Source organism: Kogia breviceps, chromosome 2 (genome assembly GCF_026419965.1).
Source record: "Kogia breviceps isolate mKogBre1 chromosome 2, mKogBre1 haplotype 1, whole genome shotgun sequence".
NCBI classification, from domain to species: domain Eukaryota; kingdom Metazoa; phylum Chordata; class Mammalia; order Artiodactyla; family Physeteridae; genus Kogia; species Kogia breviceps.
Window position 1 is genome coordinate 192,593,585 of NC_081311.1, and position 20,774 is coordinate 192,614,358.

At 37.2% G+C, this 20,774-nt stretch overlaps 1 protein-coding gene across 45 annotated transcripts in view; it reads right to left on the reverse strand.

The window, feature by feature from the left end:
- TRIP12 (thyroid hormone receptor interactor 12) overlaps nucleotides 1–20,774 on the reverse strand; it is a 142,677-nt gene that overhangs the window by 31,395 nt on the left and 90,508 nt on the right. For 21 of the 45 annotated variants that reach the window (XM_067027102.1, XM_067027091.1, XM_067027087.1 and 18 more), the window contains 13 exons: nucleotides 19,130–19,278; nucleotides 16,005–16,040; nucleotides 15,828–15,923; nucleotides 14,931–15,023; nucleotides 14,575–14,736; nucleotides 11,878–11,946; nucleotides 11,622–11,787; nucleotides 9,257–9,374; nucleotides 8,983–9,139; nucleotides 6,996–7,149; nucleotides 4,749–4,977; nucleotides 4,305–4,423; nucleotides 1,841–2,048 (listed from right to left, as the gene is read on the reverse strand). In XM_067027102.1, the coding sequence (XP_066883203.1) occupies nucleotides 1,841–2,048; nucleotides 4,305–4,423; nucleotides 4,749–4,977; nucleotides 6,996–7,149; nucleotides 8,983–9,139; nucleotides 9,257–9,374; nucleotides 11,622–11,787; nucleotides 11,878–11,946; nucleotides 14,575–14,736; nucleotides 14,931–15,023; nucleotides 15,828–15,923; nucleotides 16,005–16,040; nucleotides 19,130–19,278 (1,756 nt within the window). Of the gene's footprint in view, nucleotides 1–1,840; nucleotides 2,049–4,304; nucleotides 4,424–4,748; nucleotides 4,978–6,995; nucleotides 7,150–8,979; nucleotides 9,140–9,256; nucleotides 9,375–11,621; nucleotides 11,788–11,877; nucleotides 11,947–14,574; nucleotides 14,737–14,930; nucleotides 15,024–15,827; nucleotides 15,924–16,004; nucleotides 16,041–19,129; nucleotides 19,279–20,774 lie in introns of all 45 variants that reach the window. The other 24 variants (XM_067027082.1, XM_059053040.2, XM_067027104.1 and 21 more) reach the window with 3 other exon arrangements.

Genomic DNA, 20,774 nt, shown 5'->3' on the forward strand with positions numbered 1-20,774 from the left:
ACAGGCTCAGTGGCCATGGCTCACGGGCCCAGCCGCTCTGCGGCATGTGGGATCTTCCCGGACCGGGGCACGAACCCGTGTCCCCTGCATCAGCAGGCGGACTCTCAACCACTGTGCCACCAGGGAAGCCCTGTAAGTTTTTTTTTTTTTTAATTCAAAATTATCTGTGAACAAATGTGCCAAGTGATAGTCTGAATAGCCTATTTTGAATTAGAATATATGAAACAGAACGTATGTAGCCTTTGTGTACTATTTTCACTATCTTTAACAACACTAGAAATAGTTTAAAATATCATTCATTCTTCAAACAACAAAGCTACATAAAGTGGGCAAGATGAAAAAATGTTCTGGTTCAGTTGGTCTATGACCCAAGTAAGAAAAAGTTTGAAAAAAATATTTAAAGTCTTCCAACATCTGACATGTCTATTGAAAACACTTAATAGTGTGATCAATATACCTGACGATCAGGACAAGTGAACTTTCGAAGAATAATCTTAAAATTAAACAATTCCACCTTTACAAGTTTATATAAACTTTTCATTTAAAATCATATTAGAAGAGAAAGGAATCACTTAAAACTCTGAAAGTATTTTAAGAAAAAGGTCCTTTCCTCTTTAAGAGTATCAACTGTCAGAACCTATAATCATACAGGTTCTTTGCATTGCATATTTGTTTCACATACTTTATGTATGTAGCTCAGAAATATGGCATTTGTCTGAGCTGCATCATATTTTACCAAGTGCCTGTGCTATAAAAGAGTATTCGGCTGGCCAAAAAGTGCGTTCAGATTTTTCCTACCATCTGCAATGACTTAAGGTTACTGCAGCAGCTCGGGGGAGGGAGCGGGGCTCGGGAGGAAGTAGAGAGGCAGGCAAGGCTGGGAGGGAAAATGCAAGACAATCCAACTTGAAAACAGCGAAGGTGGAGGGCCTCTGGCATTCTCAAACTCCTCGGACCGTGCGCCCACTACATGGTACCACTGAACCCAGCAGCTTCCTGCCAGAAGTCACAGAACTGCCCAAGTTCATATTTAAACCAGGGTGGACAACTGCCACCAGGGGGCCCCCGAAGCGGCTGGGATTCTGAGCGGGCTAGCGCCTCACAGGACAATGCTGCCTTGCAGTTTGTAACATTAAATTACTGGACCCCACTTATTAAGTATAATATGTTTTACCAAGATCTACTTTTCAGCTTACATCAAAAAAAAAAAAAAAAAAAAAAACCACTTTTAGAGTGTGATTTGTTTCAACACAACAAAATGCAAACCAACACGAGGGTTTAGTAATCTTCTCAGCAGCACAGTACAACAAAGGAAGTAGAAAAGAGGTGGAAACAGAGAACTTAGAACTCTCATTTGCCTTTATTAACAGCAAAAGTTCCCATATGCCAATTAAAGATAAATGGGAAATCGGGATCTTTTTCCCTTCCAGTCTAAAAATTCCAATTTTTAATATTTTTCACTATACTAAATATCTGGATTTCTTAAAGCTGGTTATGTATGCTGCAATATAGTAAATAATCACAAGATTCTGGAATCAGAAATGAGGGCTCAAATCCCGCATCTGTAAAATAAGTACATGACACCATACCAGTCACTTAGCTTCTCTGAGCCTTAGTTCCCTTGTATGGAAATATCATGTATCTCTTGTGGTTCCTAAACATGGCTCAATACAACAGGTTTCTTCCCATTCCCATTAAATATCTAACACAATATACATGGAAAAATAGAAAATGTACACTCTCCGTAATATTTTACCAGTTACTTCCCTGTGTGAGTCTCAGGTACCAGGGCAGAGTTAAAGGCAAAGAGCACAAAAATCACTGCAAAACTCTGACTTACCCTTGAGGGCTCAGATCTAAAGAATCATCTCTGCTGTGCTGCAAGCTGGGGGACCCCAAATCAGCTGAGGCGTTAGTGGCAGCCGTGGCTGTTCCACTGCTGACAGACGTCGTGGACCCCAAGGATCCTGACCCATTCGTACATGCCTTTGGTGGACTTGTCAACAATGATTCCGATTCTGCTAAGTGTTTTACTTGATGCATTACACCTTTACAGAGCAGAGATTAAAGAGAGTATGTGTTAATCAGGACCACCTCCCCACCATTATAAGATCCCTAAATGCTAACACGGATTCACAAGGAATGAATAAAAAGTACCCAGCAAACAGGAAAATAACTTTAGGTGCCAGAGTCTTCAACTTGACTCCAAAGAAAAGTAGTAGGCAAATTCAAAATTAAAGAAAAGATATTTATACTGACTGTATGCCAATACTCAAAACCCGAATGTAGGATATGTAATGGGGTCACATGTAAATTCCTACTGGAAATTTAAAATACCCTTTATAAAAACAATAAGCAATTACAGAAATGCAGTGCACCTGTGGCTTGATAGCCAGAAGGAAGAAAAAGACCTACAGTCATTAACTTCAAATACTACAATGAGATAAGATCACAGTAACACTACTGCCAAAAAAAAGAGAACACCAGCTATTGAAGGATGGTGATTTTCACACCCCTGGAGGTGTATGAGGAGAAATGAACAGTAACTTATAAGGCAGGGTTTATATTTGGGGTTGGACTGTGGGAAGATGTACATGAGAGGAGGGGGGGATATAAAGGTGTGTGTCTGAATATCAGTATGTAAACTATATGCGAATCTGTGTGTCTGAATGTATGTGAGTGCATGTTCACACAATCACAATTTTTCTGAGGAAGAGTTCAGAGCTTTCCATCAGATTCTTTTTATTAAAAAAAAAAAAGTCTGAATGAATTCAAACTTCAGGCATTCGTTCCACCAAGTATTATTTGCAGCAATCATACATGCCAGACTGTGTGCTAGCACTAAGGATATGGCCATGGCTAAGAAAAATGGATTCAGGGCACTTATTAACTAATGAGAAAGATACATTTAACAAGAAACTACAAATAAAGAGTGAGCTGCTTATGAAAAAGAAAATACAGTGCTGTTGGAGCGTACAATCGGGAGATGTAACAATCTAGAAGGCAGGCTAGTAAGTGACATTTTAAGTGGAAGATGCAAAGGCGTAGAACCAATCTGCATTCCTCCATAAACTTCATAATGTATATGCTATATAAATATTTGGGGGCGGGAAATTCAACCTGACGGCATAGTTGATTCTACCAAAGTTTTTTTATAAAATCATTGAGAAAAAAGACCGATTCTGATATGCTTCCAAATCAGAAAGCAACTAAAAGCAAACAACAACAAAAACAGAATACCAAAACCAAAATACAGATGCAAAATACAAGATAATCTACGGCTAAAAATAAGAATACATACCAGGCATTTATGTGAGCACAGAAAACCTGATTTGTTAACCATAGTTATTATCTCTGGGAAATGGAGAGAGTTTGCCTTCTATTTCACATAAATGTGTAGTGCTGGAGTTTTTTTGAAAACTCACTGTTATTTGAACAGAGCTAATAAGAAACACTGAAAACTTCTTCCCATTTGATTCAATACTATTACACTAGGTATGTCTGTTACATTCTCAAGATGTAAAGAGAAATGAATCCAGCATAAGAAAAGGTGATCAAAAGAATGGAAAACAGATCATATGCATAAAGAAGCAGGACTGTTTCTAAGACTTCAGTCTTAAAGTATTACGTGAGGGGAAAACACCATCATCTTTTCTGCAACCTCACAAGACCAAAGTAACCAAAAAGAACCATAAAGAGATTTCTGTTGATGAGAAGCAACTTTTAACATCTTGGCAGGTTTAAAAAGAATAAAACACCCAAATGAGTGATAACAGTTTCATCTTTGAGGTCTTCAAGAACAGAAAAGTACCATGTCCCCTAGGCTGATTTCGACACTGAAATTCCTCAAATTAGAGGACTACGCCAATTGCATTCTGAAGATTATTGCAAGCCTTGAAATATTCCATTATCTACACAGTGAAGTAAAAAAATAATCCCTTTTACAGCTGTTCTGATCTACTAACAGGATTTCTTGGGAAAGTGACCTCTGACTTTTTCAAAGACTCTTTATGGGCAACTGTATGTTATCAGCATAAAGAGAAAAGTCAATGATTGCTTCTGGGCCATAAACACTCAAATAATTGAAACTTACTACGTGTTCATCAACAGACAGTGAATCTCACACAATCTATAACAAAAGATTTACAGAAGATGCTCTGTATGTATTAAAGCGGTAAGCATGCAAATATCTTACATAAAAATAACAGTTTAATTTTTTTTCTATAGAGTGTAACTATACTTCTACTGAAATAATGTTTAGACTAAAAGATTAACCATGAATTAACTATCATGAACGGCATTACCTTCTCTTCTGAAATAAACACTAAAAATATCAGGTAACTTCTGCATTAAGATCTCTGCCATCTGAAGTGCTCCAACTACTATCTTCAGGTCTTGGCTTGATAGCATGGAAGCAATATGACTAAAAAAAGAAAGCATTTGTATATAAAACATTCGTCTGAATTTGGTAATTACTGCTGGCCATCCTACTTTAAATTTGAGAGCAAAATATTTTAAGTGTCAAACCAGTCCACCAGCACAAGAATTTTTCTTAAATGCTCAACTTTTGCATTTAATTTATTCTTTATCAAAGGTGTTTGTGAATACAGAAAGACAACGAAGGGCTCAAAATACTCCAAATAAACTGTTTTGTGCACATTCATTCTATATTATTTCTTTAAAGATTTCTGAAGTTACTTGCAGATACTTGGATTTCTAAAGCGTTTTCACCACTTTCATGAACACACCTTGAAACAGCATGATTTTTCAGGACATCCTTTAGAAGTTCGGCATCCGCGAAATAAATTATCCTAAGAATTGCTCTAAGGCACTTATGTCTGACCGCAGGTCCTGCTGAGGAACTATACACTTCATAAAGAACACCAAATAATGTCTTAATAAAAGACTTAGCCAGTTCCGGATCCTCTTTCATAAGCTGTGCTCGAGCATCATCCTTCTTTAACTCTGAATATCCACCTGTAATAAAAAAAATGTACAATCCTAAAGTTACAGACTTCAGAAACAAAGTAAATAACATAAAGCATTCAAGTTGATGTAATTATCTGAAATGTTATAAAAACTTTTTGGTTATAAAGCAAATTAACTTATCTAATGCAATCAACTGGGGTCTACAAATGGCATTAAGACAAATTTTAGCCAGCTAAAAAACCACTGAGCATCCTGGCCAGCTGAAAAGCACAAGGCACCACCACACTGTCTCTCTTATTTTTGCTAACATATGTTCCACAGAATACTGGAGATGTTTCAGTATTAGCCAGCTAAACCCCTAGTAAGAAATAAACAGAGTTGAAAAACCGGACAGTGAGTATGTAGCAAGAAACTGGAAAAACAAGATGACCTGTCACTTTGATTAGAGGGAATAAGGTGCAGGGGAAAGGTAACAGATGAAAAGCGCTAGAACAGGGGTTGGCAAAGTATGGTCAAAAGGCCCAATCCACCCACCACCTATTTTTGTAAATAAATTTCACTGAAACACAACCACATGTATTTGTTTACGTATCATATACGGCTGTTTGGGAGCTACAAGAGCAGTGCTGAATACAGAGACTGCATGGCCCGCAAAGGTTAAAATATTTACTATCTGGTCCTTTTCAGAAACAGTATGCTGACCCTTGCACTCTAGCCTAGACCTGCAAAAGCAATGAACTAAATCCCTCAGGAAAGGAACAAATGACAGAAACCTGAAAAGAAAAAAAAATCACGATCACCTAGTCTTCATTAATTAAGAGAATTTTGGTGGGAAAGTATAAAATAAAAGGTTGGAAATAACTAATATGATGGGGTGTGAATGGATCCAAAGGTAAAACAGAGATAAAAGGATCAGATTTAAAAAACTGCATGGGGGTGCTTCCCTGGTGGCGCAGTGGTTGGGAGTCCGCCTGCCAATGCAGGGGACACGGGTTCGTACCCCGGTCCGGGAGGATCCCACATGCCGCGGAGCGGCTGGGCCCGTGAGCCATGGCCGCTGAACCTGCACGTCCGGAGGCTGTGCTCTGCAATGGGAGAGGCCACAGCAGTGAGAGGCCCGTGTACCACAAAAAAAAAAAAAAAAAAAAAAAAAAAAAAAAAAAACTGCATGGGCTGCAGAGAACAAACTGGCGGTTGCCAAAGGGGTGGGGGTGACGGAAGAAAAGAAACAAGTGAGGGAGATTAAGGGGAACGAACTTCCAGTCGCAGAATAAATGAGTCATGAGTAAGAAATGTACAGCATGGGGAATACAGTCACTTACTGTTGTATATAATACCTTTGGTGACAAGATAGTAAGTAGACTTATCATGATGATCTTTTTTGAAATGTACAGAAGTACTGAATCACTACGTTGTGTAACAGGAGCTAACATAGTGTTCTAAGTTCATTATACTTCAAAACCAAACTCAAAGAGATCCGATTTGTGCTTATGGGGGTGGGGGGTGGAGGGTGTGGACTGGATGAAGGCAGTCAAAAGGTATAAGCTTTTCCAGTTATAAGGTAAATTAGTACTAGGGATGTAACGTACATGACAAATATAGTTAACACTGCTGATGTTATATATGAACGTTAAGAGTTTCTTACCACACACAAAAATTTTTTTTCTATTTCTTTCATTTCTCTCTACGAGAAGCTGGATGTTCCCTCAACTTATGTGATAACCATTACATGACGTAAGTCAAGCCATTGTGTGGTACACCTTAAACTTATACAGTGCTGTGTGTCAATTGTATCTCAATAAAACTGGAAGGTGGTGGTGGGGAAAGGGCTGCACAGGACAATTCTGACTCGAGTCCAGGACACTGCAGATCACAGAACTAGGAAAATCTTGGGGAAGATGCCAGTTAATGTTGGCTCATTTGCCGATTAAAGCAACAACAAAAAATTAATTACTACTATGCGACTGTCTTAAGTTTAATAATAACACTCCATAAAACAATTATTTGTTATTGCAAATACTACTCACAGACAATACAGTACTACTTTTAACTCAAAAGATACTTACTACTGTTAGTATTGGCTAAGGGGTTAGGTTTTCTCTGAATGGCACGTGCTGTTCCCGTGTCCTCATTGATTTGCTGCATAGAATTAAAATCAATAGTATAAACTCGTCCCAGAGTGGACAAGCTTATCTCATCCTCACCGACCTGATGGGCTGCCTGAGAGCAAAGAGAGAGAAACCTTGAATATAAACATGGAGAAATTTATCAACTTAAGACACAGTGGGAACCCTCAATAAATGCTAACTTACATATTCGTTTCATCAGGTTTTAGATGGTGAAGTAACTGAATATAGAAGTTTTAATAGTGTGGATGTGACAAAACTCATTCACTCAACAAACCGTTTTTAATTAAACACAAATATACATTACAGGACCTATCAGGTCCCCTCAGACAAATACAGGTAAAATCCCGATGAAGGATCCAGTCATGTAGAATCACTGACATGAAGACGACACTATGTGTTAAAAAGGCCTTGAAGACATTGCTGACGGGAAAAAAACTGTTATCCATATATCTTAGTATCTAATTCTTAAGGTTAAAATGTTATTTACAGCATGGATTCCTAGCAGCCCATCAAAATCCTCCTTTAAACAAAATGATCCTATAAAATTATCCTTAGGAAACAAAAAAGACTTTACATTTAAATGATGCCCTAAGATTGAAAGGGACACAACTGGAACTAAAGAAAGTAATCCCCAGGGGTGGCAAGCATTACAAAGTATGTATCTCAAATGAGACCATAGGATTAACACTGTTTGCTTGATTTTAGACAGCCTAGAAGTGCTAAAATATTCATTCTTATGGAATTCCTTGGTTGAATGGAAGACAGGACTCAGGAAATACAAGACAGTTAACTAACAGTGAAAATACAATTATCGGGAAAATGCTAAAAAGAAGAATGCTTAGCGTTAGAGACCACCACCTACTTATAAACTAAGGCTAACAATGCACAAAGACCAGTCACCTTTAACTTCCTCATAACATAACAGCTAGCTCTGAATTTAGATATTTTCATAAGATCTTCCGATCTTGTAACATGTTTTTCACAAACTCATTTTTAGAAACTAACTAGGGGAAAGGACCTTAAAGAAAAAACTCTATTTAAGTGTCATGTCCTAAAAAGTTCTAATAACACAGGTTGAAATTATATTAATACTTAAAGTAACTTATATATGAAAACATTAGTAAATAATGCTTGACATCTCAAATAATGCAGTGACCCAACACTTCCTAAACTAGGGCAAATATTTTCCTAACCTGAGAAATTTTTGAAATATTTCTGTGCAAACTTAATATAAAGAAGTATGGAAAAAAGAATAAAAATCACACATAAAAACCTTCACAGAAAAATCACTATAAATATTTTAGTGTTTTCGTTTCTTTCCTTTGTCATTATTCCTCTTTTCTTTTGCCGAGTTCCGAAGAGTCAGTAGTCACATAATTTTTCTGAACATTTTGTTTTCATTTATAGCATATCATATTTTAAGTCATTAAAATTTATCCCATTAAGGTCTGAATCATATACAAACCTATGTGCATTTCACAATTTACTTAATCATTCATCTAAAGCTAGATATTTAGATTGTTTCCACATTTTTGCTCTTTAAAAATACTGAGAAGCAGCTACTTGTACGTAATCTTTGCTTCTGAGAGATTTCTTCTGGATAGGAGATAGGGAGGGACTTTTAGAAACATGCAGCCTAACTCCTCCCGTGTTTCCTTTCAGAAATGAGGAAACTATGGAACAAAGATCTAAAATTACTTGCTCCAAGTCAATCAGGTAGTGAGCAGCAGAAGCAGGGCTAGAACGTCATGTTTTCTGACCTGAACAGAAATGAGGACCTTGTTCTCAGGAGACAAAATGAGAAAATCTTGAGTTAATTCAGCACTGAGCACATTTAAGTGCACGCGTCCACCTCCCCACCCCAGCCCTACACGCGCTCTCCGCCGAAGTAAGACACACTTGAACGGTACGATGAAACTACTACCTCAATGATCCGGCTGTCAATCCTGTTATAGGGGTGCCAAAGGCCCCGGTCATCACGCCACTGCCATATCGCACCGTCTGTGTTCTGCGCATTTCCCTTCTTCAGCATGGTATCAACTGCAAAAATGCCTTCTTTTGGTAAACATGGCATAAGTTCACTGAAATGAAAGGTGCAATTATTTTAATAAGTAGCTTCCTGAGCTGTCAGTAAATACCAGGTTTCTAAAGTAAAATACCCTCATATAAACCACAGTTATTATTGGCCCAATCTTTACCAGATCAGAGATGTCAGTTCGTACAGTTCTTGAGGACTTCGTGGAACAAGATCAATCTGTTCCTGACAACTTCCATTGGAGGCACCACAGAGGAGAAAGTGAAGTGTTTCTGCAATGTCTGTAAAACCAACAACAAAATGCAAAACCCTATGAAACTACTTATGTTGCCATATTTAAAAGGCAATCATTGCCTAGGGGGGAAACAATTAGAAATGCTTTCTTGTACAGCTATATACTACAGAAATTAAAGTGAAAAATCCAAATGAGTTGTCATTAAAACCTTAAAAAAATTATAAAGATTTAAACAATTTCTTTCTGAGGACTTAAGTTTGAGTCCTAACCTTCCAGCAAGACACCTAATCACAAATCCACTGCAGAGACTTCAGGGATCTTGTATGACTTTCCTTGAGGAGCACAGTGCTTTGCAAAAAAGTGTACTAAACATATTTTATCCTCGACTCAAGTATATTCGTGTATTTGTCTTCAATTCAAATATACTGAAAACATGTGACCAATAGAATAAAACACAGCGGCGGTTAAAAGCGTCTGAAATTACCATATTGTGATCAGGAAAACCTTTACTTAAATGACAGTAAGCATGCCAACTAAATTTAAAGATCATTAAAATATCCTCTACCACAAGCTTCCATCCCCAGAAGACATCAGTTTATGGAAGAATTTGCATGAAAACTAGTTTAGTGTACTGACACTGACAGCGAGTGGAGGAAGCCCCCAGGCGCCAAAGCTTTTGGTCATTCTAACAGTTACAACCTAAAGGCAGGGCTGTGTCTCTGCTGGTATCTATAAAATACTACACATATGCAAAATATACGTAAACATTTCATTGAAATGTTCTACCAGTATTCAGTAAGTTCTATTGTCAAGGAAAGTATTCACCATTAATTTGGGCAGAGGGGTGTGGATAAATCTCTGACTCACTGAAATTTCACAAGCAGTGATTAAAATTTTTAAAAGTTCTTGAAAAAGTCATTTTGCCAACTTTCGTAAGAAATATGAATAGATGGCCATGGTACATCATTAACTTCTTCTTTTTTAAAGAGATCAGAGGATGACAACAAAATGGAAAGAACCAGAGAGGTTCGTGTTACTGAAGTAGAATGATTATGTGAAACTTCCTAAAGTATGCAGAAGAGGTGAAAACATCCTTCATGCTAAAGAAAAAATTCCAAAACGTTAAAACAAACACAAGTCAGACAGGAATTTCCCAAACCAGGATATAGGAAAATGCTGTGCCACACCACACGGTAACAAGAGATAATCCTGCGGGCAAACTTCAAGAAATGGGAAAATTCGAGGGGGCCCCAGGGATTTTAATAAGCAAAGTACATTGTGACTACGCAAAAAGCGAGTTAAACCTTCCCCAAGCTTATCTAGGCAGAGAGGACTCTGTTCATGGCATAAGCAAAACAGTGTTCTCTGGGATACCAAGTTCAGGAAAGACTCAATGCTGTAAGAGGAGTCTCTTCAATAAAGCACCTCAGCAACACTACTTTTCTACAAAATTCTGTGCCATGTGCTAAAATTCACAAGTAATGAGAAATACAAAACTGAGTCCCCCCCCCCCCAAAAAAAGTCCTCTTATACCACCACTTAATATTCTGTTTGAAGTGGTGGGACAAAGACGGTTTTGTCAGTGAGTGCCATCACTGACTCCCAAGGTAACACCCTCAGAGATTAGAATTATGGACAGGAAATTAGCTACAATGATAGGTGCTTCATAAAAAAGTGATCAACACTCTACCAGCAATAATCACAACATACGGATTAACTTGTGAAATCTAAGGTTTAAGAGAGTAATGGGCAATTGCAATAGCAGTGTGATAAAACTTGATACCCTGCACATGTAAGTTTGGGAAAGGCTTAGAAATACTAAAGTAGCAAAGATCAGAGACATTCATCTGTGTAAATAAGTTCCAACATTTTGAGGGAAGAAAGCATTCTGGGATCATAAACTGCTGGAAAATCTAATGTGGGACAAAAGGACTACCTATAAGCAAAAGAGAAGCAGTTACTGGTAACATAAAACTCAGAATTCTCCTAATGAAGCATCATTACTTAATTGATATTGTACAGAAAGCAATGACTTTGGGTCTTCAGCCCTACGCCAAGGGTAAAATTTTAATATATACTTTAAAAATTGTATGTAGGCAGCATTACTGTATTGTCACAACACAAATTTATTACATATTAACATTTTCTTCCTTTACTATCCAGTGCCTGTGATATTAGCCATTTCTACTTGCTTTTGTTGACTTTACTTATTAACAGAGAATAAACTCACACACACACACATAAACACAAGCTGTTTTTCCTGTATAAAACAGAATAATAAAATAGCACTTACTTTGCTTCATAAGTTGAACAGCTAAAGTTGGACAGTTGGAACACATCAAAGAAAACATGCGAACCACCATTATAAACATCCCAGAACTTAGAATTGGTGGAGTTACTACCAATAGTTGTTGAACATTTGTTAGCAGATCTTTGGAGGCAACCTGCTGGAGTAAATTCTTCACAAACACAAGAAAGAAAGAACTGTTACTTCGTGAGGCAGCAATTTAACAACTTCATGAAAATAGCAACAAAGACTAAACGCTCACCTCCTCATGCTGGAAGTTGTCCACTAGACGTGCAAAACAAAGGCAAGTGCTTTCTACTGACTTTTTGTCCTTTATAATAAAGGAAAATAAAGTTTGTTAATATAAAACATTTTCACTGTCGTACGTCACTCCCTTATCGTCTTCCTAACCCCAAATTCTTCAAGACTTGCTTAATTAGATATGAGCTTTGAAAATGCTGTGACCCTAATAAGCAAACAATCAGTCATGTCATGATTCCAAAGCAAAGAGAATCATACTGATAGAACCTCTCTCCTCCATTAAGAACCCAACATATAAAAAGCAAATACATAGAAAGGGAACAACTTTTGTACTTCTATAATTTCAATACCTAAACAAAAACTATAATAAAGAAAAAATAAACATCCTGCCATTCGAAAAAGCCTTACAAGTAGAAATGCTTAAAACATGCATTCACTAAAAAGTTGTAAATAGTTAAGTACGTGTGCGAGCCAGAGGTTTACTGATAATAAGAAAAACTTGATATAGATTTGCTCTATCATTATGAAAACAATCTAAATACTATTAGACTGATCTTCATGAGAAAACATTTGGAATAACGCTCATAAGAACAGAAAGAACAATTTAATGGCACATTTTGATAGACTTTGGTTTTTTCTAATTGACAAATGGGCTTCAGATGTAAAAACTAGACTTGGTTGTGTAAAAATGAAAGTGATTCTGGTATTATAGAAGTCCTACACCTTCGCTGTCACGACTTAAGTCTAGAAAGAATGCTACAATAACAGGGCCTCCTATTTAACTTCTCTGACCCTCGGGCCACACTTCCAAAATAAGGTGAACTCACACCTAACTAGAGAACATTTCTAGCCCCCATAAAGTAAAGGTCATCTCAGCCTGCTAAGGTTTTTAAACTAAATAAACAACGAATGGCACTACTTGTGTCTTGATCGTCTCAGAAGCCAAATCCTCCCGTGATTCAATGATCAGTACTATTTTCCCCATCTTACGTAAACACCTTACTTAACATAGGTCCACCTCATTTTATTGTGCTTCACTTCAGGGCACTTCACAGAGACTGCATTTTTGACAAATGGAAGGTTTGTGGAAGCCCTGCACCCAGCAAGTCTGTTGGCGCTATTTGTCCAACAGCACTCCCTCACTTCCTGTCTCTGTATTACACATTGTGGTAATTCTCCCAACATGTTAAATCCTCCCCGCTCTCCACCAGCAAAAAGATTACAAGTCCCTGAAGGATCAAATGATGGTTAGCATTTTTTAACAATGAAGGATTTCTTAATTAAGCTATGTACATTGTGGGTTTTTTTTAAGACACAATGCTACTGCACACTTAATAGACTACATCAGCGGTCCCCAACCCTTTTGGCAGCAGGGACCAGTTTCATGGAAGACAATTTTTCCACAGATTTGGTGGTGGTGGTGGGGGGGGGTGTTTTGGGATGATTCAAGCGCATTACACTTACTGTGCACTTTATTTCTTTCTATTATTATTACACTGTAATATATAATGAAATCATTATATAACTCACCATAATGCAGAATCAGTGGGAGCCCTGAGCTTGTTTTCCTGCAACTACATGGTTCCATGTGGGGGTGATGGGACCGACTCAGCTGCACCTCAGATATCTCATCAGGCATTAGAGTCTCATAAGGAGTGCATGATCTAGATCCCTCGCACGCGCAGTTCACAGCACAGTTCATGCTCCTGTGAGAATCTAATGCCACCACTGGTCTGACAGGGGGCGGAGCTCAGGCGGTAACGCGAGTGATGCGGAGCTGCTGTAAATACAGCGAACCTTCGCTCACTTGCCTGCTGCTCACCTCCTGCTGTGCGGCCCAGTTCCTAACAGGCCACGGACCACTACAGGTCTGTCGCCAAAAAGAACTTTCACACGCACTGGGAAAACAAAAAATTCTTGTGACTCGCTTTATTGTGATATTTCGCTTTCCTGCAGTGGTCACAACTGAACCCACAGTATCTCCGAGGTATGCCTGTATATTTTATGTACCTAATTTTCCCCAAGAAGATTTTAAGCACACTTTGTAAAGGTGACTTAAAAGTCAGCTCTCTAAAAAGCTCTTAAGCGATAACAACACTTTGAAACATTACAAGAAAATTCAATTTCTCTAAAGTCTCAAAGCTTAACTCACGAACTGTCCTCCACCAGGGGCTCTATAAGCTCTGCTTCTCATCCTGCAACACCAGGCCCACTGAGTCCATATCCTAATTGCGCCTGTTCTTCTCCAACCCCAGACAGCTGCAATCTGCGTTTCTTATTTCATTTCTATCTGGCACATACATAGTCTCATCTCCATTCTGATCTTAACCCATACCCTCCTAGTCTTGCCGGCCTAACCCAATACCTTTCAGGAAACGGTGATCTTTCTAAAAGGAAATTCTGATCTTATTACATAGGAAACACTCAGTGTTTGTTGAAATAATAAATTTACCCCTAAAGTCAAAATAGTTGAAGATATCATAAACGAAGAAGTACTGCTCATTTGGGTAAATCCACTGAAATTTCATAAAATAACCTAATATATAGTACATGACTAGGTAACAGGAAAAAACACAGATCAGAACATTTCCAAGGTACATATCCAGTTGGAAGATTTAAGACCCTAGTTGAAATCAGCATTTTAAAAATGTAATAAAAATGTTTCATGACACATAAAATAGGTTTATTTATGTTGTACCTGGTGGGTTAGCCTTTGGGTTAGCAATGGGAGGGAATCTGCCACAAAATGAAATTCATCTGGCGTGATACTCTGGCAGCAATTGGCTGCAATTGCTAGTGCATTCCGTTGGGCATTTATGCTGAAGAACTCTAGATACAGCAAGCAGTCTGCCAAACCACCCTAAAATATAGGAAACTGTTAAAGCCAAGAAATACCCTTTTATCAGCAATTTTTTTAAAAGCCTACTAAAAGTCTAGCACATCACTTGGAAACAGCATGTGTACCTTATAGAGACTGCAATCTAGGAACTAATACAAATGTGGATCTAAAATCCAACATTAAATGAAATATAGTCCTTCAGCAACACCACTTACCGCCTGTAGAATGGCTTTACTGTGTCTACGTGATAACATCTCCAAGGCTGTCAAGGCCTGCTCTGCCACATCAATACACTGAATAACTTGCAGCTGGGAACATATAAATAGGAAACTTAAGGTTATCATTCAAGTTTTTTACTCGTTGCTCATCTTTGACATGAATAAAACAACACTTTCTCTAATTTCCATCAATCCATACTGCCTCTAACCTGAAACCCACCATAGGAAACCAGCGATTTATGTGCTTAAGCCAAACATACTGGCAATACTTTTTTTTTTCTTCCAACTACTTTAAAGATATTGAAAAATATGTTTTACATAGAGAATAAATTAAATTCAATTATATAACTTTAAATCTTCATATTTAAAATAAACCGGTTGGTTTATACAACAAATTTTAAAAGTCAAGTTTTAAACGTTATACCATATTCCAAAGTTATGAGATAATGCAAATTTTACTGTGCTATGACCTTGAGCAAGGCACTTTGTCTTGTCTCAGCCTTCTTAGCTGTAAAATGAGGGTATAAATAGCTATCAACCTCACTGGGATGTTTTCTAGAAATAATGAGATTATTTTTAATCAAGGGCTTTAAGTTCTTCTCTGAAAGATTTTATACTAAAGCAGTAATTGCTATTATTAAAAAATTATAATACTGGGTTGATTTTACAAATGCTTTATTAGCATCAACTTTAAACTGCCGCTCTGCCAGACATAAAACATTTTTCTGGAACCTTGGCTAAAAAAATATACTTTAGTTAGATAATGGATGCTCAAGAATGTCTTTTAATGTGGCCTCACAATTTGATATACTACTTTAGAATTCAACAGTCAAGAGTTCTCAATTTGATTCCCCTATGTCTGCTTTCGAACAAGTTGGGCAAAAGTAGGATTACCTTCTCTAAAAAGACAGGAATTGCATCTACTACAACAGCGGATGATCGAGGAAGTGCTTCCATCATGTATGTTAAGGCTCGACAAGCATGGTTCATCTAGAAAAGAAGCCATTTTTACTCAATAAAAACTCAAAATTTAAATTTGGAGTGTTTTTAAAAAACATAGTACATACTTACAATATCAAAATTATGCTCCATCTGCAGTAATGTTATCTGTTTAAAAAGATAATAACAAAGTATTAGAAGCTATATTCTTAGAAGTCCTAGAAGTATTTCTTCTACTTCAACTGAAATAGAACTGAATGATCCAAGAATTTTACCATACAAAAATAATATCAAGTTAAAACCTAGCATGCATACACAAGAAATGATTATGCTTAGGAGGGCATGACACATACACTGAAGCGCTGACTTGGGATACTCATCACCAATGATCCAGATCGAATGCAAAGCCTTCCTGCTGCTTACAACCAACCCTCCTGGTGCCTCTATTCCCCCATTCAGAAGCCCATTAACATGTCACTGAGGGCTTAACAGGTGTCAGTAAGTACTATACATAAGTAAACAGACCAGCAATGCACTGACATTTGTTAAATTAACAACTATCGGTACAGATTCAATATCATAGCTTAAACTCTTGTAAATTAGCTTCTCTAAAAGTTGAGTGAAGCACCATTTAACTCAGCTGTAAAGTACACAGTAGTATAGGATTTAAACACGATATTGATCACATCAAAAATGAATTATGTGTTAATTAAAACTCAAAGTAATATAATTATTTTACAAATGCATGAGTTAGTCTAAACATCTGATTTTTAGTTTTTCCTGTGGGAAAGACCTTAAGCAGATTTTAACCATGTTTTTCAAAGGAGGGGATGCAAAACTACTACAGATATACACTCCATCTTCCTGAAGGAGCCAAAGCTACCGAAGAAATTTCCTACCTGGGGAAACAGACAATCATTCACTGTCTTCTAGTTCAATGGAAATTTTAAATGCATTGAATTTAAGCTGTGAAGTACCTTTCAATTAAATGTACATCAGATATCCTAATGCAATATTCATTTAATATGAATGTCTTCTCAGCTCTGACTTATGCTTGGTAAAATGTATCTATATACCAGAGATCCTGATAACTGTTTTTGTTAAACATAAACACACACACACATGCACAAGCGTGCACACTCTGTCTCAAATCACCTACAAATCAGTCACTTATAAAACACCTACTCTAAATTAAAGTGGTTGTTATGCTAACAGAAAAAGTAGTAAGTTCTCCAATTCTTTAAGGTGGAATGAACCTTGTAATACCACATTTGGAAAGAACTGCTGCAAACAGATTCTTCACCAAAAATGACTGTTTATGGTCACACAGGTGTATGGTGATTGACGAATATATATTTATAATATTCAACTGTGATGAAAGATAAATCTGGACAATTCATTATTAACAGCATGAACTGACTTGTGCAGGTCAGCCAAGTACTTAAATCTAATCAATACCACCAGCAAATTAAGAAAATTGGATTATGTTAATGTTTCTGCCTAGATTTAACAACTTCTTTATTTAACCAACAAAAACTGCAGTTTAACAGAGGTAAGTACATGGTAAACCTAGTCCTTTGTTACTATTTATTTTTAAATGAACAAAAACAAACAAGGAAGTTTAATTCAGGCCATAAAAGCCAGCTATTGAAGAAATCAATATTTGAGCATGAATATAAACATAGGTAAATGTCAGAGTACAAAGGCTAATACTGCTTTCATGAAACATTAAAAAATTAATATGCAAACCTATGGAGTGGAACTGGTAAGACTTGAGAGCTAGCTTTTGTTACCGGGAGGTCTGCATGGCAGAAAGTAGAGAGATTGCTCTATCCTTTATCACTTCCTGCCAGAGCAGAGCCATCCAACAAATAAGAACAGGAATAAAGACTATGTCGTCTTGTATTTGACTGGTCTTCACTCAGCTCTCTCCGTAATGTGATAAATGTGATCAAATGAGACAATCTGATACTCCAATCACAGTTTCACTTTTGTCAACTTTACCAGATGTATAAACAAAGACTTGAATGATATTTAACTTCCAAGGTAAAATACACTATGAATGTATATTCATGCTTATGTTAGTCTTTTGTTACTATTTCATTCAGACTCAATTTTAACCTTAAATTATAGCCAATTTCTTTAATCTAGCATTGAGAAAATTACCAAGCCACTATTTGAAAGATGTATGCTCAAGGGCCTACATTTAGTAATGGCAATTTCTCTTCCTGTTGTTTTCACATTAAAAAGCTTAAGCAATTAAAATATTAATAAATTCTAAATATCAACTCACAACTGTGTTGAAAAATCATTAAAAGATTGAAAACATTGTTTTTCTATTGTTGAGTATGGTTTTGTTTCTTTCGTTTTTGCTTAACATAAAACCTTTTTTTTTAGCTGGAGGATCCACGTGGTGGTCTGGCTTGACTGCTCTGCCATGCACACTGCTATCAAGCATGAAACCTTGATGGCCCACAAAGAGAACCCACAAGTGAGCTGCTTGTTATTGTCCTGTGAATCACCAGTTTAAAAGAAAAAAGCATGTAAGTTTTGGCATAGTACATCAAGGTATCACCTGATGGGACTAACAACTTAAAATTTAAAACCACGTGGTCACTGAAGTATCAAAGATAGCATAACTATTCATCAAGAAATGGTTTAGGGCTCCCCTGGTGGCGCAGTGGTTAAGAATCCGCCTGCCAATGCAGGGGACACAGGTTCGAGCCCTGGTCCAGGAAGATCCCACATGCCGCGGAGCGACTGAGCCCGTGTGCCACAACTACTGAGCTTGCACACTAGAGCCTGCAAGCCACAACTACTGAGCCCGCGTGCCACAACTACTGAAGCCTGCGCGCCTAGAGCCCGTGCTCTGCAACAGGAGAAGCCACTGCAAGGAGAAGCCCGTGCACTGCAACAAAGAGCAGCCCCCGCTCGCCGCAACTACAGAAAGCCTGCGCACAGCAACGAAGACCCAACGCAGCCAAAAATAAAATAAAAATAAATAAATTTATTTAAAAAAATGGTTTAGAAATTTCACTCATTCATCATTAACAGTCATGCACAATCTCTATAAAGCATGAAATAAAAGCACTAAGCCACATTCTACTATCTCTTAGTTCTATCCTATTTTAAAATTCCTAACGACAATAATCATGTTTTTTAGTTAAAAAAAAATATATATATATATACATATATATATATATATATGGGCAGCATTCAGAGGACGACTGGGATAAAGTGAGGGGAAACTCTCTTACCAAAGCTGGAACAACACTCTTGACAGGAAACCCTCCCAGTGTCTCCTCATTCCCCATGACCAATAACTGACACATCTCAATAACTGCCTGGAGTTGCTGGCTTTCATCGCTTGCTTGTAGTCCTTGCAGAAGCTGCTGGGCCTTAGAACCTTCACATGGAAAAAAAAAAATCATTATTTTTAAACACTTAAAATTATTACTAGGTGTTAAGTGTGACTTTACATGCTGGATGCTTTTCTTCTTTGGATCCCAATTAAAGGCTAGGTCTATACCAGTGTTAAGACAGGCTGCTGACTATTCAAGACATAATTAAATTAGCTGGATTTACTCTGCCATAAAGTAATGTCACAGTTATTTATATTTTTCTCTTTTAAGTTTTATCTTTTTAAATGAGAGAAGTTGATTGGTATTTAACAGCTGAAACAAAAATTAATATCCATAAGACTAATATGAACTGCTACCTTTAACATACATGCTTTCAAAAATATGTACGGCTAGTGAGCAGAAAGCCTTCTGCAGTAATAAAAACCTGGCAAACAATGATGCCCAGGCATCTAAGGAAATGCTATACACCTCTAAATACCTCCATCCGAATAAATGGAATCCAAGGGACAGTGAAAAGGGCAAGGAAATAAAGACAAACAGAACAATGCATCTAACAAAAGGGAATGAAAAGAATGAAAAACTTTCTAAAAACAGCAAAAGACTGGCCTTTTCACCTCCTCTCATTTCATGTGCAGATGCTGCTATCACAGTGCTTTAGAGTACTTCTACTTTTAAGGGTCAATTCCATCGCCCAAACATTTGAAAAATGCTAAGGCTCAACTACCACAATAAATAAGTTGTCAATAAACCGAGTAAAACACTCAAACATAAAGTCTACAAATATGTTTCAAATTTTCCTGGACACCCTCCTTCTTGTAAACATGATCAACTCCATTAATGCTTATAACCTTATACCTGAGGTTACTTTCAAGTCCTTTCCCTCCTGAGACCTTTTCAGTTTATTGTTTGGATTTTTTCCATTAAGTACTGAAATGCTTAGAAATGATATATGTTTGGAAACTGTCAATGAATGTGGAATTCATATGAACATCGAAAGAATTTTTTTCCCAATTAAGCATCAATGATCTTCTGGGAGGGCATAAACCTTTCAAAGGGATACACAATAATCCTGACAAGGTCGGTTTTCTCTATTATTTAAGGCTGTGGCTAATGAACTGCATAACCATCACTGCCTAACTCCCTTTACCATAATTAAGAATCTGTCCAAAAATACACTGCAAGACATTCAAGTTCAAAGGGACAGCATCTTTAAAGTTTTCAAACTAAATACTATCAGTTCCAGTTAGGGCAGGCCTAACATTTTTGTGCTGAAATAATGTGGAAGGAAGAACAAAATGAAGGGAAAGTAACTATGAAAACAAAAGAATCTTCAGCTACTTCTAGATTTGTTTTTAAAGAATGAAACAGCTCAGAGTATACCCTAGTAACAACCACCAAAAATAGGAAAAAGTGACGCAAGTCGTTGGATGCTCTATCAACACTGAGGCGGGCAGGTCTAAGCACATGGATCATTTCAGCATGCTCAAACAAATCACCATGAATACCACTGGACTTCTGGGATGTTCCTAAAAGGACCTTA